Source organism: Sapajus apella, unplaced genomic scaffold, assembly GCF_009761245.1.
Source record: "Sapajus apella isolate SASKATOON/1434 unplaced genomic scaffold, GSC_monkey_1.0 scaffold15, whole genome shotgun sequence".
Taxonomy (NCBI): domain Eukaryota; kingdom Metazoa; phylum Chordata; class Mammalia; order Primates; family Cebidae; genus Sapajus; species Sapajus apella.
The window spans coordinates 1565784-1589941 of NW_022436955.1; the positions used below are offsets into that span (position 1 = coordinate 1565784).

Genomic DNA, 24158 nt, shown 5'->3' on the forward strand with positions numbered 1-24158 from the left:
CTGAATATTAATGGGGGAAGTCAGCAACTAATTGAATTTCAGATCTCCTGTGGGCCTTCCACTGGATCTTTTTTGCACCTCTCTTAATTCCTTGTATCTCTTGACACACTGTGAAGTTTTTGCAGTAGCTGTTCCACTTTTCATTGCATTCTCGTTTTTCCTTCATAGCATCCATCTCACACTCAGCAGACAACCATAATTCTTAATTTACCAAGATGACACAGGATATGGAACAAGGTTCCCTCAGTGCCCACCCTCTGTCTCAGGAAGAGGTGTCAAAGGCAAACTCCACTTTATCTGGTTACTCTCCCTCCCCTAAAATGTAGCTCCTGCCAGGTTCTATTTTAGAGCTGCTTTTCTCTGTGGGAGCAGCTGCCGCTTTTTTGAGGCTCAGTTAAACCTCTCTCCAGTCTGTTTAGGGGACTTCAGTAGTACTTTGTTGAACGTGCACCCCACATGGTGCCCACTGCCAAGCACTGAGGATGCAGAGACAAAGAGCTCCCACTCACCACAGCTACACAGACTATAGAGGATGCATTAGGTTAAAGTAAAGAACATTGTATCTTTTCCTGCAGTTTTCAGCAAGTGCATGGTCCATCCTTGAGAGTGCAAGGGAAAGGGCATCCAGGTATACTTTGCTAAAATATACATTCATATTAAAATATACTTTTGTTTTTTCTATAGATGTACAAGTTCTTTTTAAGGGCTTCATAGTATTCTGTGTGTGTATACTTCACCAGGTCTCTTATCAATGGACAGTTTTGCTGCTTCTGCCATTACAAACTACTACCACGAACGTCCCTGAACTCGCATCTTTGTTTACAACTGCAAGTGTTTCTGCAGTATGAACTCTCAGAAGTGTTACTGTTGAGTCAAGGACATGCATATTTTGCCAAACTGCCCTCCGAGACAGCTGAACCTGGTACTTTTTAAAGCAGGAGTGGGCAGAAGTCGCCTGGCGGTCCCGGCCTCCGAGCAGCAGGCGGCGCTGTGAGCCGTCTTTGCGGAAGCCTCGGGGGCCGCGCTGACTGATTTCCGGTGTCGGCGGTGATGCAGGCGCAGTCACCGCGGACCTGACGAGTAGGCTGGCGGGAGCTAGGAGCGATGCCGTACGCTAACCAGCCCACCGTGCGGATCACGGAGCTCACCGACGAGAATGTCAAGTTCATCATCGAGAACACCGACCTGGCGTAAGGCTGTCTAGGGAAGAGGCTAGCAGCTCTCGGGCGCCGGGAGGCCCAAGCGGGAGCCCTGGGGGTTGGGGGCGGGGGTATAGTGGGGTGGGGGCGATGTCCTTCCAGAGCTGCCCCCGGCGCGAGGGCTTTAGCTTTGGGAACCTGCGGCCCGGGACCAGCCTGTCGAAGCTGCGCCACCTTCACGCCCCTTGGCTTTTCATCCTTCAGCGTGGCCAATTCGATTCGGAGGGTCTTCATCGCTGAGGTGCCCATAATAGGTAAGCGCCCCCGCCTTCCTCGTTCCCGGGGCCACGGGTCCCTTCCCCCCTCCACCCACACTCTTTGGGGCTCCTTCCAGTTCGGGCTGAGGATGGGAGTGTTGAGAAAAGTGCATTGCTGGAGACTTGACCATACTCTGTGCCCTTGGCCCAGTGACCGCCTCCCTGGCGCCCACGGGCCATTTAGGTCCACCGTTGTTCTGTGTGTGCATTGCTGAGAAGCATGAATTTAGCAGTCTGCAGACTTCAAATACTGTTTTCACTACTATTGTTAAAAGAAACTTTTATTTTGGATTCAGGGGGTACATTGGTGCAGGTTTGTTGCCTGGGTGTATTGCGTGATGCTGAGGTTTGGGTTGTGAATGATCCTTTCCTCCAGGTAGTGAGCATAGTACCCAATAGGTAGTTTTTCACCCGTAGCCCCAGTGCCTCTCTCCCCGCTCTAGTAGTCACCAGTGTGTCTGTTGTCATATTTATGTCCCTGTGTGCCCAGTTTTAGCTCCCATGCGGTATTTGGTTTTCTGTTCCTGTGTTAATTCTCTTAGGATAATGGCTTCCAGGCGGGGCTCACACCTGTAATCCCAGCACTTTGGGAGGCTGAAGCTGAGGATCGCCCGAGGCTAGGAGTTTGAGACCAGTCTGACTAATTTGGCGAAACCATCTCTCTACTAAAAACATAAAAATTAGCCTGGCATGGTGGTGCATGCCTGCAATTCCAGCTACTGGGGAGGCTGAGGCAGAATTGATTGAACCCAGGAGGTGGAGGTTGCAGTGAGCCGAGATTGTGCCACTGTACTCCAGCCTGGGCAATGCAGCAAGACTCTGTCTCAAGAAAAAAGGATAGTGGCTTTCAGCCATATCCATGTTGCTGCAGATGACATGATTTTGTTCTTTCTATGGCTGCATCACTTAGTATTTTGGTGAAACTTGGGCAAGTTACTAAACTTCTGTATGCTGCAGTTTCCTCATCTGTAACATTCGCACTCTAGTGCTGTGGAGTCAGCCCCAGCCATCTGCAGTTTAGTGTCAGTTGATTCCTAAATCTTGAGAGCAACTGCTTTAAGTTTGTAGGTAAATTAGATGGTTAAACTCCAGGTCTCCTTCCTTCATTTTTTAGCCATTGACTGGGTTCAAATTGATGCCAATTCCTCAGTCCTTCATGATGAGTTCATCGCTCACAGGCTTGGTGAGTACTCCTCGTATTAGAAGATTAAAGGGAGGGTACTGTGCCTAGTGTCAGGAGGGGGCGTCCTTCCAGCCTCACCCCTAGGGGGCTTCTGGGTTCTCATTTTGGCTTGACTGTTTGGTGGTCTTTAAAGTGCTTTTCTGTTTTTTACAGGATTAATTCCCCTCATTAGTGATGACATTGTGGACAAGCTGCAGTACTCTCGGGTATGCTGCGTGATTCGGTGGGATGTGAGGTTCGGTGGGGAGGGTTCAGTTCTCAGAGGGATTTTTCCTGACATTTGGCATCCAGTTTGAATTGTATTTTAGTTCTGGAACAACCATGTGGAGATGTCATCTAGAGCCTGGGCAGGCCCTGGTCCTTGGTTCTGATGGGGCTTCAGATTGATTACTGCACAGAATATCAGGGAGTGTTGTTAGCTAGCTCCACCGGAGTGCCCATTTATACTCACGGTGGCAGCTGTTCCTTCTGAAGCGTCTCTTCCCAGTAGCAGGGGCCTGAGGATGCTAAAGGAGTGAACAAAAGTTTGGGGTGGGCAAGGAGCAGAGGGGATGGGAGCTGTCTCACGAGAGCAGCTCCTGAGGGACTTGGCACTGGTGTCTGCCAGACTCATGCCTTTCCCTTGCAGGTGATGCTACTTAAACATGGCCGTACTCTTAGGGTCTCACCCTCTTCCTCCTGGTTGTGTTTGCTCCCTGACGGCACGTTAACAGGTCTTCCAAGTCGGGAGAGAGAGGGATAGGAGTAGATTACCTTCATCCTTTTCACTAGGCTGCATCACGCAGCAGCTTGAGACTATTTCCTCTTGATGGTTTGGGTGATGCTGAATCAGCCCATTTTCTAATATTCTCAAGGGCCATGTGATCTTTGTGATGGCTGATTTGATATATCTTATAAGTATGTATGTAATTTTTTTTTTTTTTTTGAGACGGAGTTTCGCTCTTGTTACCCAGGCTGGAGTGCAATGGTGCGATCTCGGCTCACCACAACCTCCGCCTCCTGGGTTCTGGCAATTCTCCTGCCTCAGCCTCCTGAGTAGCTGGGATTACAGGCACGCGCCACCATGCCCAGCTAATGTTTTGTATTTTTAGTAGAGACGGGGTTTCACCATGTTGACCAGGATGGTCTCGATCTCTTGACCTCGTGATCCACCCGACTCGGCCTCCCAAAGGGCTGGGATTACAGGCTTGAGCCACCGCGCCCGGCCCTGAGTATGTATGTATTTTTAAAAAAGAAATATTCAAGCACAGAAAAGCATGGAGCTAACGTAATAAATACCCGTGCTGCCACCTAACACTGTGTTGTCACATTTCAACATTTTGCCCTATTTGTTTCACATCTCCAGATTTTTGATTTTAGTAAATAAAACATAGATATTGGTGGGGACAGTGGTACAACCAATTAAGAGCAGTTTACTAATATTTTATGTAAGGATATGTATAAGGCCAGTTACGGTGGCTCACACCTGTAATCCCAGTACTTTGGGAGGCCAAGGTGGGCAGATCACTTGAGGTCAGGAGTTTGAGGCCAACATGGCGAAACCCCATCTCTACTAAAAATGCAAAAATTAGCCAGGTATAGTGGCAGGCACCTATAATCCCAGCTCCTCGGGAGGCTGAGGCAGAAGAATGGCTTGAACCCAGGAGGAAGAAGTTGCAGTGAGCCAAGATCACGCCATTGCACTCCAGCCTGGGGGAAAAGAGCGAGACTTGTCTTTATATATATATGTTTATATACATATGCATGCTCTATCACCTAGCAGTTCCTTTGATTAAATTTTTTTCTAGTATTTATTGAACAAAGATGGCTTGGTGTCTCTCTCTCTCTCTCTCTCTCTCTCTCTCTCTCTTTTTATCTCTCTGGCTTTTTCTGAAAATCTGTAGAAACATTTTAAAACAGGAATAATAAATACCCTTTTACTTTTCACCTATAGTTACCAGTTACTAATATTTTACATTTGCTTTTTCATATGCTTGTTATTTTTGCTGAACTGTATGAAAGTTGCAGAGACATCCTAACACTTCAGCATGCATTTCCTAATAAGAACGGTTTCCTATATAACCACACTTTTATTATGCCTAAGAAAGTAAGCGTTAATTTGTAATATCAATATTCAGATTTTCCTAGTTCCCCAAGTATTCTTTATTGTTTTTCTGTTTGTTTGTGGGTCAGTCTTGATCAAGACTCATTTGGTCCTTATAGCTCTTTAGTCGCTCTTCATCTCAAACAGACTCTTCTCCTTTTAGTGCTTTTTTTTTAGGTTGAGTACCTTTTCATATTTTATATCTTCCATTACATTTTGATTCTCATGTTTCTTTATTTTTCGAGATAAGTCTTGCTCTTGTCACCCAGGCTGGAGTGCAGTGGCATGATCTCGGCTCACCGCAGCCCCATCTTCTGGGTTCAAGTGATTCTCCTGCCTCAGCCTCCCGAGTAGCTGGGACTACAGGTGCTGTGCACCACCATGCCTGGCTAATTTTCTTGTACTTTTTTGTAGAGACAGGGTCTCGCCATATTTCTCAGGCTGGTCTTGAATTCTTGATCTCAAGTGATTCTCCCATCTCAGCCTCCCAAAGTGCTGGGATTACAAGTGTGAGCCACTGTGCCCAGCTCCGTTTCGTATTTTTAAGAGTAATTCTGTCTCAGGGGTCTGGGTTGCCTTCCTTCCTTACCTGTGTGTGACTGTAGACATCTCAGGTGGGACCTCTAGTTGCTTCTTCCTTATCAGGCAAACATCAAAAAGAATGTCAGGTTTTCCTCACTGATGTGAGGGAGAGAACAGCTTGCTTGATTGCATCCTAGTAACTCTCTTCTTGCCTGAAGTTAAACTGCAGTTGGTAGTCCCTAACATGGGTATGAGCCAGTTGTTTTAAGAATGGCAAACTTAATAATTATGGAAGGTGGTTGATGGTTATGGGATGGCAGTTTCTTACATGCTTCTCTATTTTTGTATATGTATGAAGTTTTCCATAAAGAAAGGATTTTTTTTAGAAAAGGTGAGTACTCTAGAACATGAAAGGTACTTTTTTCTGTTCCCTGGTGGTTTTATTTTAAATGGTGGTTACATTCCCAAGCTGGTCCACTTAGTTCTTGGGAAGCTGAACTGTAGAGTGTAGAAGCATCCTCCTCTCCCTCATAGCCGTGCTTCTCTGAGGAAGAGTACTCCAAGGGCCAGAGTGAGATGTTAGCAGTGTCTCCAGAGGTGGCCTGGCAGCTGGCGGGAGTGGGAAGGAAATGTGGGTGCCAGTGTAGGTGTAAGTTGTCTCTAAACTTGGGCAGTCCATGAGAATGGTATACCAGATTGTCATAGCCCACAAGAACCTGGAGACTGATGAATCCCTTTTTACAGGTAAAGAAACTTAAGGAACTGGGTATGAGATGCAGGGAGCCAGGACAGGAGTCGCCATCTCCCCATGGACTCATTTCTGCTTCTCTTCCTGCCTCAGGACTGCACATGTGAGGAGTTCTGCCCTGAGTGCTCAGTGGAGTTCACCCTCGACGTGCGGTGCAATGAAGACCAGACTCGACATGTCACGTCTCGAGACCTCATCTCCAACAGCCCCCGGGTCATTCCGGTCAGTGCAGGACGGCATCCTCTTTTCCCTGGGATCTTTTTTTTTTTTTTTTTTTTTTGAGATGGAGTTTCACTCCTGTTGCCCCGGCTGGAGTACAATGGTGCGATCTTGGCTAACCACAACCTCCCCCTCCGGGGTTCAAGCCATTCTCCTGCCTTAGCCTCCCAAATAGCTGGGATTACAGGCATGTGCCATTATACCCGGCTAATTTTGTATTTTTAGTAGAGATGGGGTTTCTCCATGTTGGTCAGGCTGGTCTTGAACTCCTGACCTCAGGGGATCCACCTGTTTCGGCCTCCCAAAGTGCTGGGATTACAGGCGTGAGCCACTGTGCCTGGCTTCCCTGGGATCTTTTCTCTTTCTGGCTCCGAGTGGGCTAGACTGGGATTGATCCTTATAAAATGTTGACTTTCCCTGTTACCCTCTGCCTTAATCTGATCCCTAGAAGTTCTAATTCTGGATTCTTCTTGGACATCGTTGCATCATTAGCAGTGTTAGTGCTGTGCACCCACTATCGCCCAGGGACTCTTTTAAAGGCCATGGAATTGTTTTGCTTGAGGCTATCACCACGCCATGAAGTGGGGGTTGGAGTCCTCGGGGACATCTGTGCCACTGCCTTGTCAGGTGCCCCTTCCCTGATTGACAGATTGCAGTCTAGAGGTTTTGGGTGATGGATGCCAGAGGAAGTGACTGGAGAGGTGAGCAGCTAATGAATGGCTGTTGGACTCCCTGCAGGTGACATCCCGGAACCGAGATAATGACCCCAATGACTACGTGGAGCAGGATGGTAAGCCATGGAGTGAACGTGCAGACATCTCCCTGACCTGTCACTGTGTGGGCCAGTGGGATGCAGACACCAGACGCAGCCTCTCGTACTGTCTAGTCTCATCATAAATTGGCTTTAGATCCATTTTTCCAGATGTGTGTGGTCTTGCAGTAGCACTCCAAGTCAGAATTTGGAGAACCGTCTCTCTCCAGGGCCTTGACTGACTTGTACCTTCCACTGCAGACATTCTCATCGTCAAGCTGAGAAAGGGCCAGGAGCTGAGACTTCGGGCCTATGCCAAAAAGGGCTTTGGCAAGGAGCATGCCAAATGGAACCCTACTGCAGGGGTGGCTTTTGAATACGATCCAGACAATGCCCTGAGGCACACAGTGTACCCCAAGCCCGAGGAATGGTATGTTCCCTTTAGGAGTGGTGGCAGGCATTGGGGGGTTGGTGTGGCATGGAAATGGCTGCTGGTGACTGAGATGTGGCAGGCTCTCTAGGAACTTGAGTGCCCCAAAATAGCAGTGGCAACCTTGTGCTGACCTGTGTTTGACCTCAGGCCAAAGAGTGAGTACTCGGAGCTGGATGAGGACGAGTCGCAGGCTCCCTATGACCCCAATGGCAAGCCAGAGAGGTAAGACCCTGGTTGGACATGAGAAGGTGAAGGGGGTCAGAAGGGATGGTTTTGGTGCAAGCTCTGGGCTCAGCAGTCCTCCCCCACCTTGCAGTTCTCGTACGCTGAGGAGGGGCTGCTGACTGCTGAACTAGACTTGTGCTATGTGTATGTCCTGGGGGCAGGTCGCCAGGCCCCTTTTGGTCACTGTGACAGAGAGGACTCTCCAATTATCCAGGTTGTTGCTATTCTGATTTTCAGTCCCCAAAGAAAAGATTCTTGAGGTCAAAGCTAGGGGCAGAGATTTTGACTCAAGTTCCACAGGGGTGACTGAAGGGGCTGTGACACTGGTCACTGCTCACATGGTTTTCTGCTTTCTCCTGTGTGAGGCGTGTGTGCATACAGAATTTGAGGATTTTCACAGGTATCTTACGAGGTAGTTGGAGCCTCCTTGAGATCATGCAGTGTGTTGAAACTACTCTGTGTAAGAGGTTTTAGATGAAGGGAAGTCAGCCCTGGCCCACGGTCAAGTTCCATGTGGGAACAGAGCCACGACCCAGAACGAAGAAGGGTTGTCCACGGCCAGAGCTCAGGTCGGCCAGCCTGCCTTGCAGGGTGCTCACTGGACTCTTACCTCCTAGGTTTTACTACAATGTGGAGTCCTGTGGCTCTCTGCGTCCTGAAACCATTGTTCTGTCAGCCCTCTCTGGATTGAAGAAGAAACTCAGTGATTTACAAACTCAATTAAGCCACGAGATCCAGAGTGACGTGCTAACCATAAATTAGCTGCAGCTTGCCTGCTTCAGCAGAAACGGAGATTCAGGCCAGCAGCTGGATTTGGGGGTCTCTCTTGAGGCTCTTCTAGTTTCTGGGAATTTAGTCTACTGTTTCTTAAGCTTCTTGGCAGGTCACCAGTACCAACTAGAAGCGGGTCATAGATAGATTACCAGGGATGCGGTGGTGTTTAGGCAGGACAGGTTTTTACTGGCCCTGACTGCTGTTAGGGCTTCCAGATCCCAGAATGTCCCTTCCAGTCTGTTTGCAGTGCACCTGTGCGGAACCCACTGAACTCTCCTGGTTAGTCCGGGTCTTTACTCTAAATCCTTTCTGTCCAAAAGCAGTAATTTTCAGTTGTACCTTAGATTTCTGGTGTTAGGATCCAGTGCCACAGTCTTGATTTAAGGAGCCTATAAACCCTTCCAGTCCTTGCCCCAGGGCCGGCCTGCTAGCACTTCAAATTCCCAGGTGTCCCTCATTTGAGAAATAATCTTTTGGGAATAGCATTACACCCTGGCTGTCCTCCCCCGACCAAATAAACACGGTATTTCATTCTCTACCCAGCAGTTATGAACCCCTTCGCCACCAGTGGCCTGAACATTGAGTTTGGTGGTGGGGGTGGGGGTGGAAGCAGCCGCAGGAGCAAGAGCCCCTCCCACATACACAGGAGAAGTATTTGATTTCTCCTTAATGAAGGCTCTGGCCCTAACCCCTTAGCACTGTCTCCAGGTAGGAACACACACAAAGCAGTTAATTAGGCAGCCTGGAGAAAAGCAGAGATCCACTACAGAAAGGAAAGGATATTTATTGATTAACAGAAGTTGTCTTTTTAAAAGTTTATTTTTGGCAATAAAGAGCACAACATAATCTCCTTCATGCGTCATCGTGCCACTTAGCTGAGCCAGCCAGCTCTGCCTCCCTCCCCAAAGACCTTTGGACCCCAGTTCCCCTCTTCAAGCTAGCTCATCCCTCTGGGTGGTCATTCCTCGGGTCACGTTGAGAGCTGAGCTGACTGCGCCACCTCCCTGGCTCAAGGGCTCCTTTGGGGGAGGGGTCACATGCTTTATCATCCTCCTGCCACAACTCAAATAGTGGTTATTTACAAGAAGGTCTGTTCCCACAAATCAGGACCCTAAAGTTTTAAAAAACAAAACGCAAAAAACAACAAAAAACCCCACACAACCAAAGGTTTGATGTGAATAGAAAGATAGATAGCCCTTCTGCATGGTAGTCAACAAATACCAGCACTAGAAAATCAATTGCTTTAATTGCATTTCAGCAGGGAGCCTCAGCACCATGTGGGGAGGAGGAAATGGGAAGGTCTTGGTTTCAGAATGCTTTTGGCTGGCTAGACAGGGCCAAGGGGCTCCTTTTGCTTGGGCATTGTCCACCCCTGGTCAGTGAGGCGGGCAGCAGGGGTGCTCCCCACGGCAGTCCTGCTGTGGCCTTCCCTCCTGGCCTGGCCCTGGGGAAGGAACAAGTTCCAGCCTTCCTCCACATGGCTGAGGTAATCAGCCCCCTACCCTGAGGGCATCTTCCCAGCCTACAAAGCAGGAAGGAGCCTGTGCAGAAGTTACATTTTAAAACCAGATTTTCACCTGAGGTATCAGCCAGATGTCACCTCTGCTTCAAACTCCAATTGCAAGGCTGGCAAGCAGCACAGTGGGAGCGCAGATCCTTCCTGTGCCACTCCAGGCCCAGAGGAACTGAGAAGCCACCTGCTGTTCTAGCCCTTGGGCTGTTTGGGAAAAGCCTGCAGCCAGAGTGCCAGCCTCAAGCCCTGATTGTCCCCCTCTTCTGGCCCTGGCAGTTCAAGCAGGTCCTGGCAGCAAGAAGGCTGTGCCATGGAGGATGGACACAATTGCCCTCATTCTCAAAAGCAGCCTTGACCGTGGCCTGGTCATGGAATTCAGAAATGTGTGTGTATTGGTGGGGCAGGACAGGATGAGGGTGGGGGATGTCGTTAATACAGAGTATGTCGTAAGCCATATATATTAAAATCATTAACAGTATATAGTCCCACGGTAGCTCCAGCCCCTCACACATGCTCAGGTGGTGTGGCCAGCCCTTTGCCTCAGTCCAGCATCATCCTTGGGGGTGAGGAGGGGGCAGTTTGCTCTCTTTCTCCAGGCTCCTGACCGACAGCCCCTTGAGGCTGTCCACGGTACACTGCAGCTAGCCCTGCAGCAGGCAGCCCCCAGCAGTCATTGGTGCTCGCCAGCACTATGGTCACTGGGATGGGGTCTTGGCCTCGCTGCTGTCCCCCTGGCTGGGCTTTGGCTTGAGCAGGATAAATCTGTTGAGGAGGTCCGTTTCTGAGCTGGCCTGGGCTGCCCCATACCCCTCACCCGTGGGCACAGAAGCAGGCTCGGAACTCAGAGCTAGGTCAAAAGACCCCTGCCCAATAGGCCTCATCCTCCATGGAGCCTCCTGGCAGGCAGGTGTGGGGCATGGAAGCGACTCACCAGCATAGCTGGAGGCTTCAGCGATGTTCTGGGAACCTGTGATGTGGTGCCAGTAGGCACTGCGGGGCAGCATAGTCGTGGGAGTGCAGGGATATGAGTAATGTTCTGTGCCCTTGTTCAGCAGCTGTGGGGCAGAGGAGGGGGCGCTCCCATTAGTGGCCCAGTATCCCTGAGCAGCCCGCCCAAAACCCTACCTGCCTCCACTGTGTACCCGGCCCTGCCTGTCCACCTGCCACCCATACCCTGGACTGCTGCCTGCTGCCTCACCCTCACGTTCTTCTCCATTTCCAGCAGGACCCGCTTGTGCTGCTCTGCGATGGCCAGGGTGGCACTGTGGACCCGCTGGTAAATCTGCTCTCCCTCTTGTGTCTGGAAGGTGTAGAGTCCTTCCCCAGCATCACACATCCTGGGGACACAGATGGCACAGAGGGCAAGGTGGTGGGGACCCCCCACAAACATGCATGTGCTCAGTCAGGCTCTCCTGCAACTGCAAGCTGTGGTTGCATTCCAGGCAGGAGGACGGGCCACGCTGTGGTCTGGGGCTCCGACCACATGGTGCAAATATGCTGAGCATTTTCTCTACCAGCTGGTGCTCAAAATGCTTTAGAAGAATTAACCCATTCAGTTTTCTCTACCACCTCCCTTTGGCCTTTGTACCATTAATAGTTTCCTCATTATTATGCATTTTCCCAAGCCATTCTATAGATGAGGAAACAGACATGCAAAGCTAAGTAACTCAGCCAGGGTTCTACAGAGGGTTCTACAGAACTTCAGTTTAGGTAGGCTGACTCCAGAGTTCAGGCGAGGGATACCCAGTCTTCACTATAATTCTGGGCGGCTAGGTACTTTATTATCCCCGAAACGCAGACGCAGGTCCACAGTCACAGAACTAGTGCCTGTACCCACATCTGACTTAAGCCAAAGTATGACTTTTGGTAAACAGCTTCACTTGATCTGCACGCTGTGGGCAAGTGACTCCTCTGAGCCTCCATTTCTTCTATAAAATGGGAACATTATATTCCCCCTTGGGATTGCTATGTCAATAAATAAACCAAGCTCCTAGCACAGTGAGTGCCCAACACAGTGAATGGCAGCCACCCTCACACCGTGGTAGGACAGGGCTGGGAGGCGAGAGGGTCCTACCGGCCGGCCTCGAAGGTAAAGCGTGTGGCATCCCGGCCATAGCGGCGCAGTGAGCAGAGGGGCCACGAGACGAGCTTCACACGGGGGTTGTGGATGTCCCAGAGGTAGATGTTCTCGTGGGTGATCTGCAGCTTGCACTCGCCATACACGTCCAGGTTGGGGCAGGGCAGCAGGAAGACATTGAAGCGATCTGGAGTCGGAGGGAGGGCAAGTGGGCCCAGAGATGTCCCAGATGGGGGCTTCCTCCCTCCTTCCTTCTCCCCTCCCCCACCACCAGGGCCAGGGCCCAGCCTCACCTGTCTGCTCACACTGCACGCCTGGAGCCAGGAGGTCAGGCTCTCCTAGACTGATGTCATTGAGCCGGGACCCCAGGCACTCCACAGATAGTGTCTTGTACCACTCCTCCGCCTCCAGCTCTGAAGAAAATGCTACTTCATCATGTGGCTCTTGGTGCCCATCTGCCCAGCCTGACTTATGCCACCATGCACAGCAGGGAGGGCAAGGACAATGGGTTCCATCTGTCTATCCCGCCTCACCCCTGGGGGCCTGCTCCCTCAAAGCACCCCCAACCCCACACACACCACACCACCATCTCCACCCAGGTTAGCCCTGCCCTGCCCGCTCCTGGCTAGACCTCTGACCACAGCCATGCCAGGGGAGGCAGATGGAGGCCTGCACTCAGTGCCTCACCTGAGTCGCAGGTGAAGGTGCGCGCCGAGTCGTCAGTGAATATGATGGCCACTGCCTGCCGCTTGGTCTCCTTGGGGAGCCGCGTGACACACTTGACGTTGCTGATCTCAGTCACCTGGGACAGCATCCACAAGGGACTTAGCCAGGCCGGGGCGCCTCTCTCTGCATCCCCCACAGGCCTGCCACCCCCAGGAGGGTGTGCAGACCTCAGGCCTCAGCAGACCGCCTTTGCTTACAGGTTGGGGGAGCTAGGGCCCAGGCCTCCTAACCTTGGGGCAGCCCCGGAGGCACACCGACTTCTCATCCGGATACTTCTCCAGCCGCTGGGGCCCCTTGCTGGAGGATTTCCGGAACACCAGCCAGCACCTCCGGTAGATCTGTGGGGCAAGATGACAGTGACCCCTGAGCCGACCTCCCTGGACCACTCCCACCCTGCCAGCACGGCCCTGCAGCCACCCCTGCCTGCCACAGGGGGCAGTGCTGCGCAGTGTTTCCTGAAGCCCCAGTCTGAGTGTGTGCACTGCTGAGTTTAGTGAGAGTTGCCAACGTTCATTGAGTGCTTCCTGCTCACACACTGTTAATTAACACTGCACAGTCTCAGGGCCACTCCTGGGATTGGTTCTGTTATCCCCATTTTATAGATGGGGAAAGTGAGGCATCAAAACGCTAAGGAATGGTGATGCTGGTATTTGCAGCAGGCTGTCTAGATCAAGAGCCAACCCTCACAGCCCACTGTAGGATCTGGCCAGAGCTCGGGCAGTGCCAGCCACCACAGAGGGGCCTCCTGGGAACAGGGATTGGACCCTTGCCCCCTGCCAGCCTGCACATCCCCGTGCCCCTAGTTCTCTGAGTCAGGTGAGAGCTCTTTACATAGGTAACACTCACTTTTGTCTCTGGGAGCTTTCACTCGCCCTCTCTTCATTCATTTACCAACCCTGGAGTGTAAGGGGCCCTGTTCCATCTGGGAACCCACGGCTGTCCGAGGTTAAGGGGCGGAGCTGGGAATCTGGGGCTCCTCCCACAGCATGGTGCCTTCCCTCCTTGTCCGGGCCACTGCCAAGACCCCTGTATCTTAAACCACCTATGTTCTCTGTAGCTTCATGGACTCCTCCTGAGGGGTGAGGAGTAGTGGGGAGGGGAGGGGAGTGACCACCCTAGGCCTGTCATTCACGGTGCAGGGTGTTTGACCCTAGCCACCCACCTCAGCTGCCCTTGCACAGCCCCTCCCTCCCGCCTAGGCTCTTTTCTGCCCAAAGTCTGTGATTGGGGTTTACCTACTCCTTCCAGCGGGCACTCCAGAAGCCTGGCAGAGCCCATTCTCCGGGCATCTCTGGTGTTCCTCTTACTGGAAACAGTAGGGAGGCTGAGTGGCGGCCGAGAGCACAGCAAAGGAGGCCAGGAGACCTCTGGGCCCCATCCCTTCCTCAGGCCTACTGTGCCATGGGTGCACTAGGTCCTTGGCAGGCAAGGTCCCAGGGTGCAGTAGTCCTAGGCAGCCCTCATTTCAAGATGCCACTCAGAGCCAGGCCATTTCTGGCTCCTAGCTGGTACCCTAGGAGGCATGTCTACTCCTGCACCCCTGACCTGGCTCGGCCTCTGTTCTATCCACCTAAACCTCAGCAGCCCTCAGCTCTCAGCTGCAGTGCTCCTTTAAGACAGACGCTGAATTGTATCCTCAGAATCCTCACTCATATCCTGGTAGCCTCATTAACAGCTGTGGTAAACAAGTGAATGACCACATGAAGGAACCGTGAATGAATGGATGGATGAATGGACGAATGCTGCCGACCCAGATACACCCTGCCAGGGTGGGCGCCAGGCAGCCCGCAGCGTCAGGGGCAGAAGGTCTGGGGGCCTAGCATGCTGGTTGCCTGGTTACAGGATACACATTCACAGCCCCAGGGAGCCACGTGCTCAAGAGCCCTCCTTCCCACTTCGCACAGGGCTTTGATCAGTGCTTCAGAAACACTCTGCCACAGCTCTGCCACAGGAGAAAGGCCCTGGCAGGTAGGAGAGCCGGCTCCTGATCTCTTTCAGCCCCTCCCCCTCCCCTCTGTAGGCTGAGATGAGAATGGCTGCTGCAGCCTCTCACACCAGGGGAAGTGAGGCTCCTGTCTTCAGAAGGAAGAGAATTCCCTGCATGGAGAGGTCCTGGCCACACCCCACCTCCCCATCCGGGCCGTGCCCACCTGTCAGCCGCTCAGTCTCCCTCGGGAACAGGTTTGATACTGAGCTCGACTGGTTGCCCTGTAGCTGGTGCCTTCTTGGCACCCTCTGCCCTGGGCAAGGCCTCAGCCCACCTGGGGACCTGCTAAGTCTGGGGCCAGAGGAATGAGGAGTGATGTTAGAAGCTAGGCCTCCGCTTCCTTGGGCTCCCTGCCTCAGCCGCAGCTTCTCTTTGTTCTGTGCTCCAAGTCGGTGGGCTGATCCCCCTTTCAGGGGAAGAGTAAAGAGCAAAGTAGCCGATAGCTGCCAGGGCCCACTCTCAACTAGGTTGAGCCCCAGGGCAGGGAGGCACAGGAGGGGAGGCGGGGCCAGAGCCACCCTTTCCAAGGCCAGCCCTGCTCTGTCTGGTACCCAGGTAGGGAAGCCGGGCGGCAGATCCCTCTCCCCAACGCTTCCCCTCAACCCCACTCAGGCTGAGCCAGGAAGCCTTGAGCAGCCTGAACCCACCTGCTCCTTCAAGGGAATGGGAGAGAGAAGGGAGAGAGGGACAGGAGTCCTGGGTCAAACACGAGACTTGGGTGACCTCCGTCACCAGGGCTGCCCTTCCTACAGGGGAAAGGGCAGCTGCCAGACCTGTCTTTGGCAGGGGGGCTTGGCAGAGGAATAGAGGCAGCTCTCAGCCTGGCCGAGATCATTAAGTTGATCCCCGGGGCCTCTGCTCCTGCCTTCTGGGGAGATCTTCACCAGTTGGGGGTCTACAGGGGGTAGGACAGGGTGCATGCCCAGTAAGACCTCTTCTCTGTAGCCCCTCCAAGCCCGTAGTTCAGGGACAAGCACCAGGCACGCACAGAGTCACCCGCCAACAACTTGGAGGGAAGCAGCCTGTCCCAGAGCACTGGGCCATTCTACCCAAAGTTCTCATTTAGAAACCACATAATGATCATCTTCAGCGCCTCTCGCACCACCCCATCTCCCCCAACCAGCCACTCCCCTTTTCAAACACTTCTTTGACATTAAAAATGACAATCAAAAATATACTAAAGATCTGCACATGGAAAGCAGTCAGAAGCAAGGGGAGAGGAGGTACCGAAAAGAAAAGAGGCCAGGAGAGGTGAGGGGAGGCTGGGGTGGGGGCACACGGAAGGGAGAGGAGGCCAGGGGAAGCGAGACGCTGTTTCTCAGCTCAGACACAGCCCGGCTTGCCAGCCGCTCCTGCTGCTGCTGCTGTGGTGAGAACTTCAACAATAGCAGGGGAGTTGCCTGCCCATCAGCGGCCACCAATGCCACCACCGCCACCGCTGGCCCAGCTGCTGGGATGCCAGCCAGCCCTCTGGGGCGGGGGCTGCAGCGGGCAGAACCCAGGCCAGGCACATGCCAGGCAGACCGCTGGCAAGGAGCCCTGAGACCACAGATGCACGATGCCCAGTGGCTGGCGGGCAGCCGCGTGCCCCACACGCCATGCCTTCCGTGTCCGGACCGAGTCCTCAGGCCCCCATCCCTCAGCAGGGCCCCTCCGAAGCTCAGGGTCACTCACCCCGAGCTTCCTGCTCTTCATCTTCACGTAGCCTTGCTTGACAATGTCGCTGAAATTGGTCGCCATAGTTCCCCCACCTTTTGGGGGCTCGGGGCCTGGCGGAGGCGAGGGGAAGGATGCCCAGGTGCCTGGGTCTCCGGCTCCTCCAATCACCTGTTCCAGACACTCTGTCGGGGCTGCCGCGAGGGGCTGCTCCTCACCTTGCCTGCCTCAGCATTGTTCTAGCAGCTCCTTCGCCCCTCGCCTGCTGGAAATAAAAATGACAGGGAGATTAGAGACAGTGACATCTTTCTCTTCCTCTCGCTGTCTCGCTCTCTTTTTTCCTTCCTCTTCCCACACTCCTCCCTCCTCCTCCCTCCCTCTCTTCTCCCGCCCTTCTTCCTTCCCTTCCCTCCCCACCCCAGTACGACAGAACCATTCAGGAAAACCGAGGTGGAGGCAGTGTCGAGGAAAATGGTCCAGCCCAGTCCCCTCCCTCATGCCTGGGGCTGGCACTTAACCCCTTCCTGGGAGGACTGGCTCAGTTCCTGCTGTGGAGGTGGGGACTCCAGAAGGGAAGTGGCCAGGAGCTGCTGTCCCTCAGCATTTCAGGCTGGTGGCCCCATCAACTGTGATAACTTTGGGGCAAATTGAGGGCAACTTGCCATTAGCAAAAGCTGCTTTCTGAGTACAAGAGCCCCCAGGGGTCGGGGGGAAGCAGGAGCCTTCCCAGAGATGGGGTAGGGGGTCCCAGGAAAGGACCCCTGGGTGTCTGAGTGAACCCCATGCTCTGCAATGTTAAAGACTATTTGGCTGGCCAGCTCAGCAGCACCCCCCAACCCAAACCCCTCTGCCCTCCTGCCCCACCCAGTCCTCTACCTGTTTCTCTCCAGCCCCAGGCTAAGAATCACTACCTTGAGCCCCTACAGAGCCTGCTCCCAGCCCCTGCAACTCTTCCGCAGCTCTGGGTGCTGCTTCCTGGGTGGGAGGGCAGAGTCCAGTGGGGCGGGCCCCAGATAAGCCTGAGGAATGTGCTGGGCCGGCTGGAGGTGGCCACTGTGGGAGCAGACGCCTTGCCCTGGCCCTGGAGTTGGAAACACTGGCCAGTCCATGAGGGTGGGGCCCAGGGTCTAACAGGCCACTAGGTCTGGCCAAACCAAGCAGGGCCTCCGTGTCCTGAGCAAGCGCAGGAGTTAAATACAGGCGAACCAGCCAGGGCCTGGGGCAATATGACATGCAGGAGACAGTGTGGGACACCAAGGGGAGGTAAACATGGAGCAGGAAATGGGGGTAATAGCAGAGCCACCCCAAATCAGGCAGATCAACAGATAACAAAGACTCAGACTCAGAGGGAGACCTTGGCAATGACCCAGACTAACCTCTTCATTTTATAGATGGGGAAAGTAAGTTGCCCAGAGAGAGTAAGCTATACGACTAAGGTCACACAGCAGGCCTGGGGCAGAGCCAGGGATGAAGGAGAAGGTCCAGGGTGGTGATGGAGGCCAGCCTGGAGGGAGCATCCTGCCACTGTCTCTGGCTGCCTGCCAGCCTCGGGGGCAGGGCTATGCCAGCAATGTGGACCCGGTGTTTACAGGATCACCGGGTGGGATGGGAGCAGCATTTCTGGGGTCAGCTGGGTATCTGTGCTGCCAGAACGGGGGCCTGGGGCAGGCATGCTGCTGCCAGCAGCTTGGCATTAATTAATGTCCTGGAGCCCTGTCTGTTAAGTGCCTAACAAGGAACAGAAGGGACTATCCCAGTGGGCACACGCAAACAAGGGAGGGGCAGAGAGGGTAATGCTCCCCTATCCCACTTGCACCTGGTAGCCCCCTCAATTCCACTCCTGCCCATTCGCTGCCTCTATCCCAGCTTCCTGGGGTCCAAGACCCTCCAACAGCTAGGCAGTCCACTTCTTCCTGTCAGGTCCGGTCTGGGGTCCACTTCTTCCTGTAAGGTCTGGTCTGGGGTCCTTCACTGGCAACTGGTCCCCAACAGCTCTGCCACATCTGGGCTCTGGCAGCCAGAGATGGGTCACTTTTCTCAGCTCTGTCTTCACAGCCTGCCTCTGGAGCTGCCTTCTCCCCAGAGCAACTGCAGTTCCCCTCCAAGATGCTTGGCAGGCTGGCTGCTGGCTGTGGGTCCACAGTGTGGAAGCCCCCTGTCAACACACCTACAGAAGCCACTGGGCCGCTGGGTTCATCCAAGGTAGCCCAGACATAGCATGGCCGGGAGTGCGAATCCAGCCGGCTGTGTAGTCCTGGGCAAGCCACTTAAGACCCTGGGCCTCAATTTCCCCATTAGAAAAAATGTGAATAAATCCACCTACTTCAAAAGAGGAAATCAATCCATGAGGCACCTGCCTGCCCACTTGGGACGCTTTTCCTTTTCTTCTTTTGAGACAGGGTCCTGCTCTGTCACCTAGGCTGGAGTGCAGGGTGCGATCATGGCTTACTGCAGCCTCAACCACCCAGGCTCAAGTGATCCACCTGCCTCAGCCTCCTGAATAGCTGGGACCACAGGTACACACCACCATGCCTGGCTAATTTTTAAAAACTTGTTTGTAGAGACAGGTTTTCATCATGTTGCCCAGGGTAGTCTCAAACTCCTGGGGCCAAGTGATTTGCACGGCTCGGCCTCCCCAAGTGCTAAGATTACAGGTGTGGGCAACTGTGCCTGGCCAGAGCTTCCACCTTGAAAACTCCAAGGGCTGTGTGTGTGTGTATTTTCCTTCAAGAGTTGCTGCCCAGACAGGGCAATGAAACCACCCGAAGCCAGCGTGCTCTTTCCCAGTGTCACCCCACCAGGGACTGTGGCCCCAAGCTCTCAGGAGTGCTCCTGCTGTATCTGTCATAGGCCTCACCCTGTCCCATACCCCAGGTCCCCAGCAGGAAGAATGACCTTCATGGGGAAGCCTGGGTGGCAAAGTCCTGGCAGCTTTTTCCAGCCCTTAGTCATAGGGACCCTGGGCACACTTTGTCCCCAGTGAGGTTTGCAAGAGCAAGACTAAACCTAGAACCCAAAATGGTGTGGCAAACGGGGGTTGGGAAGAAGAGGAGGGAAGGGTCAGGGCCAAAAGGTGGACCCACAAATTTGACAGGCAACGGGGTCAAGCGGTCGGGGGGCCCAGAACCAACCCATCCTCCAGAGGGACTGCACTGTATTAAGTAAGGCGGTCCCCAAGCCGAGCCTGTGAAGACCCAATAGAACAGCAGGAAGTGGAGGGCAGGCTGGGCACGTGGCTCACACCTGTAATCCCAACACTTTGGGAAGCCAATGTGGGAGGATCACTTGGGGCCAGGAGTTCAAGACCAGCCTGGGCAACATAGGGAGACCCTGTCTCTACAAAAAAATGAAAAAATTAGCTGGGCACGTGGCACGTGCCTGTAGTCATAGCTATTGGGGAGCGTGAGGTGGGAGGATCCTTGAGCTTAGGAATTCCAGGCAGCAGTGAGCTATGATCAAGCGACTGCACTCCAGCCTGGGTGATAGGGAAAAACTCTGTCTCTAAAAAATTTCAAAAAATTAATGAAAAAAATTAAAAACAAGTGGAGGGCAGCTGAGGATGGGCAGGCCAGGAATTGGGATGAAGCAGCCCCTGCCCTGTTTGTCCCTGCGGCCACGGTCCCCATCACTCCTGAACCATCGCCAGCCTCACAGGCCTGCAGCAGGAAGAATGCTTGCTACTTTGAGAGGACCTGAGGTCTTGGGTCCTTCCCCAGCACTGGGCAAGGGGCCTGTGAGCTCCGAGCTCCCAGCTAAGCAAGTTGTCCAGCAGCCCCTCTCAGGGTTCCAGTGGGGGAGGAGAGGAGCAGCTGCCCCCCATCCTGCCTCCCAGCTTGGTACCAACACTGCTGCTCACCCAGGGACAGTACCTGCCCAGTGCCTGGCCACCACAGGCTCCTGCGCAGGGAGAGCCAGCTCCAAAACGCTCCTTCGGGGTAGGGGGACAGGGAGGTGTCCTTTGGGGTAGTGGGGCAGGGAGACTCCCAGGGCCCTCCGTACCTACCCCATGGGGCAGTCACTCTGAGCACTCCCTCCCACACCTGGATTCTGCCTGGAGGCTTTGGCTCCAGAACAGACACTACTCGCTGAGGCTAGCAACCAATGACTGAGCGGGCGGCTGCCTGCCTGGCTGGGCCTCCCCACCCCTGACAGATCGGATCTTATCGGGGCTGCAGGAACAGCCCTACCTGGACACCATCTCACTGTTGTCTGATGTCTCCACCCCACGCGAAGATCGGATCTGTGGGATTCTTTCCAGCACCAGGGCCATTTCCCATCACCTGCCACTCTGCCCCTACCCTATCCCCCAGATTGTTATCAGGGCCGGCTGGGAGGTCTCCCAACAGATCCCCATAGGGGCCACCACCTGAAACATGGCAAATCTCATCAAGGTGGATGGCAAAGACAGACCAAATACCCACCTAGGCAGAGAAGGACAGCAGAAGGAGGGGGCATCTGACCCTTAAGCCAGGAGAGTAAGGCTGCGGCCTGGTAACACTCTGCTCTCCTGGGTCCCCTGCCCACCACTCAACATGCCAACCCCACTCCCCTTGAGGGATCACTGCGCTGGCTGTTTCCCACCTAGAACACTGTTCCTTCACACGCTCAAGGTTGATTCCACTGCTTCATTCACCTCCTCCAGGAGGCCTTCACTGACTACCGTCACCAGAGGAACCCCGCTGGTCGGCCTCTCTCACAACATTAGGTGCGGCTGTCTTCATCGCACACCACCATGGGATTTTCTTGTTCCTACATCTGTCCATTTGTTTCTGGCCACAGAGAGACATCTGGAATGTCAGCTCCCTGGTGGCTCATCCTCATCTGTCTAGTCAACAGCTCTGTCTAGCTCCCAGAATGGTGCCCGGTGGGGATGAGGTGCCCAATATTTGAGGGCTGAACTCATAATTCTCTCTAGGACTTATCCTCCTCCCCATCCTTTCTTCCACCACCACCAGCCTTCATCTGGCTGGACCTGGCTCAGCTTCCAGAGGTGGCATGGCCAGCAGGCAGGCTGTTACTGGAGAACCAGCTGCGCCCAAGACCCGCAGTTTGGTTCAGAGCTGCCTCAGGGAAGAGCATGCTGCTGACACCTAGGTCAGGCCTGGTCAGGCGGCCCCACCTTGGCCAGGGTTGTGGGGTGAGGTCATGCCCAGCTCTGCTGCCCTGTCCAGGAGGGCAGTGCTGGGAGTACCCAGTACTAGCACAGCAAGGCAAGCAACCTGGAAGAGGAGGCACAGCTCCTGGGACTCATAGTGGGGGGCGGGGGCAGGAAGAACCTGTACTGGTGCCACATCCCTCAAAGGGTCCAGGAAAGAAACTGCCCTAAGTAAGCCCACCCCACACTGCCCAAGTGGGGTCTCCTAGAGCGGCTGCCAGGACCCTCGCTGCCCCAGCCATCAGACCCCTCCGACCCACACCCTCCATCGAAGTGGAAGTGCCCTAGCAAATGACGTGTCCCCTTGGCCTGGGGCAGGCAGGCTGCACAGAGTCTCAGCTCTGCCACATCGCCCAGGTGCCCAGCCTCCGCTCATGCCCCTTTTCAGCAACAGAAAGCATGTAACTGGATCCAGGGCCTTACGGGCCATGGGGGAGAAGGTGGACAGGACCTTGGGGGGGCCAGTGGAGAAAGGTTCAAGGACAGGAGGCAGCTGGCCATGAGTTTGGGCTGTGGGTAGAAACTCCATAGGCAGGAGAGGGTCGGCAGTGGGGGTCAGCTGGGGTACAGAAAATCATCTCCTGGAATTTGGAGCAGTTGAGAGAACAGGAGGCCCGGGGAGGAGCAGGAAGGCAGAGAGGTTGGGAGCTGCCAGGGGCTGGGTAATGCCCCTTCCGGCTGGCAGGCCCAGGAGCGCAGGGCTTGGATTGCTCCGATAGGGTTTGTGTGGGTGCGGGTGAGGTCAGCTCGCGACAGGGGCTCCCACGGAGAGGAGAGCTGGGGGTGGGGTGAGCTCAGGGAGTTTCAGGGCCCAGGCACCGGCTTTTGGGTGGCGGATCTCTGAGCCCCCCACCCCAGAGGAGGAAGGTCCTATGGGATGGAGCGTCCTCAGGTTCGGGAAGCCACTGAGGGTCCCCAGGGGTGGGAGTCGCCAAGGCTCTCGCGGGCTCTGCTCGGCCTATGTCCCCCTCCCTGCCTCGCGCCCCCCAATTTACCTGGGCGCCGAGGCCCGGGCCAGGGGCGCCTGCTCGACGGGGCCGCGGGGCAGGCTCATGCCCGCGTCACGGCGCGGCCGGCGGGGGCGGCAGGGCGGCGGCGGCGCCGGGCTCCAGGAGGGGACGGTGAGGGAGGCGCGGCCACCGGGCTCGGGATCCGGATCGGGCTGGGACTCCGCTCCGCTCCCTCCTCCGCTGGGTCCCGCAGCCGCGCCCCGCCCCCTGCCCCGCCCTGGCGACCGGCCCCCGCCGTATTCCTCCGAGCCGCAGGACATGCACTTCTGCCCAGGCACCCCCACTTCTGCCCTGGCATCCCCACTTCTGCCCTGGCACCCCTGCACCCGCTTCAGGTCGTCCCCGTTACCTCTGGCTCATTCCCACTGCCCCTCCCTGGGTCCTAAAACCCACATCGCCTCTCAGCCCCCTGAAAGCTGAACTCCACATCAGCTCCCAGCCCCCAAATCTCAAACCGTTCACTTCGTCAGGAATCACATACACACCCATTGCTCCCCTAACTCCTTCATGACTCTCTGGGCCCTCACTGCCCAGCTCCTCCAGCCCCACAGTGACCTCCTACGCTACCCCTCCTCAAGTAGCCGCACCATCGCTTCTGTCTCCCCTGATCGCCTCTCCACTCTCAAAACATCCAGTTCTCTCATTCTAGGCTCCCCCCCCCCCAGACTTTGCCCTCAAGCCCAAACTTCATTCCCCTCCATTGCTGCCCCAACCCCCTCACCTCTGCCCCTCGGGCCTGTTGAGTCACTGATCTGTGGGAATCTCCACATCACAGGCCTCAGCTGTGCCAGGCAGGGACAGGAGAAGTTACCCAGTGCCTCCTCTGGGGAGAAACTGTCCCCCCACTGGTTTTCATGTCTGCACCTTTTTACACCAGGGCTTATCAAAGTGTGGTCCCTGGACCAGAAGCCTCCCATCACCTTGAAACTTGTTTGAAATGCAAATTCCCTGCCCCACCCCAGACCATCAGAATTTCTGGGAGTTTCTAGCAGAAACCTGTGTTTTAACAGGTTTCTAAGTGATTCTGATGCACACTAATGTGTAAGAACCACTGCTTTACACCGTATATACAAAACAAAACAATAGGCCACCTGAACAGCCAAGATCCTGAGAAATGAACATGCCTCCATGTCCAGCTACTGTCCAGGTGTCTCAGAGGAATAGGCCTAAAGCAGTGAGGGACCAAGGATCCCAACACTCACCCATAGAATACTTGCCCAGGAAGACACCTGGGCCTCAGCCTTGCCCAGAAACTGAAAAGGAGGCTGCCTCTGGATGTCTGAAAATTGCCCTGATGGTCATTGTGGCGTCTGTGATCAACTGAGCTGACCAACCACAGGCCCCATGGCCAAGCTAGCCTGGGCCTTGACCTCCTGACCTCTCTACGCATCTTTCAAACTTGACCTCACCTGCTTTGCTTCAGACCACAGCTCATAAAGCTCCCAGCACTTGATTCATCACAGCGAACTGTTTTTCAATACCGGAAACCTCTAGGGAATCTTTGGCCAACAACAAGAACACAAATGAGTTTTCACAATAAAAAGGCATCTTTTTTGGTCACTGAGGCTAGAATGCAGTGGCGTGATCTCGGCTTAGGGCAGCCTCTGCCTCGGGGCTTAAGCAATCCTCCTCCCTTAGCC

General features: G+C 54.4%; 2 protein-coding genes across 8 annotated transcripts; one reads left to right on the forward strand and one right to left on the reverse strand.

Annotated features, from left to right (window-relative positions):
* Positions 1-782: 782 nt before the first annotated feature.
* On the forward strand, positions 783-9244 carry POLR2C (RNA polymerase II subunit C). 2 transcript variants are annotated; one of them, XM_032283987.1, is made up of 9 exons: positions 783-1190; positions 1404-1453; positions 2571-2639; positions 2793-2845; positions 6086-6214; positions 6950-7001; positions 7224-7392; positions 7543-7617; positions 8238-9244. In XM_032283987.1, exons 1-9 carry the CDS (start codon positions 1105-1107, stop codon positions 8380-8382), a joined length of 828 nt encoding a protein of 275 aa, XP_032139878.1. In that variant the 5' UTR covers positions 783-1104; the 3' UTR covers positions 8383-9244. The 2 variants fall into 2 exon arrangements, with proteins under 2 accessions (XP_032139878.1, XP_032139879.1); XM_032283988.1 differs by lacking the exon at positions 1404-1453 and having other exon boundaries at positions 1034-1190.
* DOK4 (docking protein 4) lies at positions 9195-22679 on the reverse strand. Of its 6 annotated transcripts, none has more exons than XM_032283978.1 (8): positions 22504-22679; positions 16372-16618; positions 12941-13048; positions 12672-12786; positions 12278-12397; positions 11982-12171; positions 11106-11244; positions 9195-10962 (listed from the first exon to the last, which is right to left on the reverse strand). In XM_032283978.1, the coding sequence occupies exons 2-8, from the start codon at positions 16435-16437 to the stop codon at positions 10603-10605; spliced, it is 1098 nt and encodes a 365-aa protein (XP_032139869.1). In that variant the 5' UTR covers positions 16438-16618; positions 22504-22679; the 3' UTR covers positions 9195-10602. The 6 variants fall into 6 exon arrangements, with proteins under 6 accessions (XP_032139869.1, XP_032139872.1, XP_032139870.1 ...); XM_032283981.1 differs by having other exon boundaries at positions 16372-16615; positions 22504-22522; XM_032283979.1 differs by lacking the exon at positions 22504-22679 and adding an exon at positions 17265-17356.
* Between the last annotated feature and the right edge of the window lie 1479 nt (positions 22680-24158).

Bases quoted from the DNA above. Each gene is read 5' to 3' on its own strand.
- POLR2C (XM_032283987.1), top strand. From the start codon at position 1,105: ATGCCGTACGCTAACCAGCCCACCGTGCGGATCACGGAGCTCACCGAC. The intron at 2,846-6,085 runs GTATGCTGCGTG...TTCCTGCCTCAG, and splicing joins ACAAGCTGCAGTACTCTCGG to GACTGCACATGTGAGGAGTT. The intron at 7,393-7,542 runs GTATGTTCCCTT...GTTTGACCTCAG, and splicing joins TACCCCAAGCCCGAGGAATG to GCCAAAGAGTGAGTACTCGG.
- DOK4 (XM_032283978.1), bottom strand. From the start codon at position 16,437: ATGGCGACCAATTTCAGCGACATTGTCAAGCAAGGCTACGTGAAGATG. The intron at 12,787-12,940 runs GTTAGGAGGCCT...ATGCTGTCCCAG, and splicing joins GCCTCCGGGGCTGCCCCAAG to GTGACTGAGATCAGCAACGT. The intron at 12,398-12,671 runs GTGAGGCACTGA...CATTTTCTTCAG, and splicing joins CACCTTCACCTGCGACTCAG to AGCTGGAGGCGGAGGAGTGG.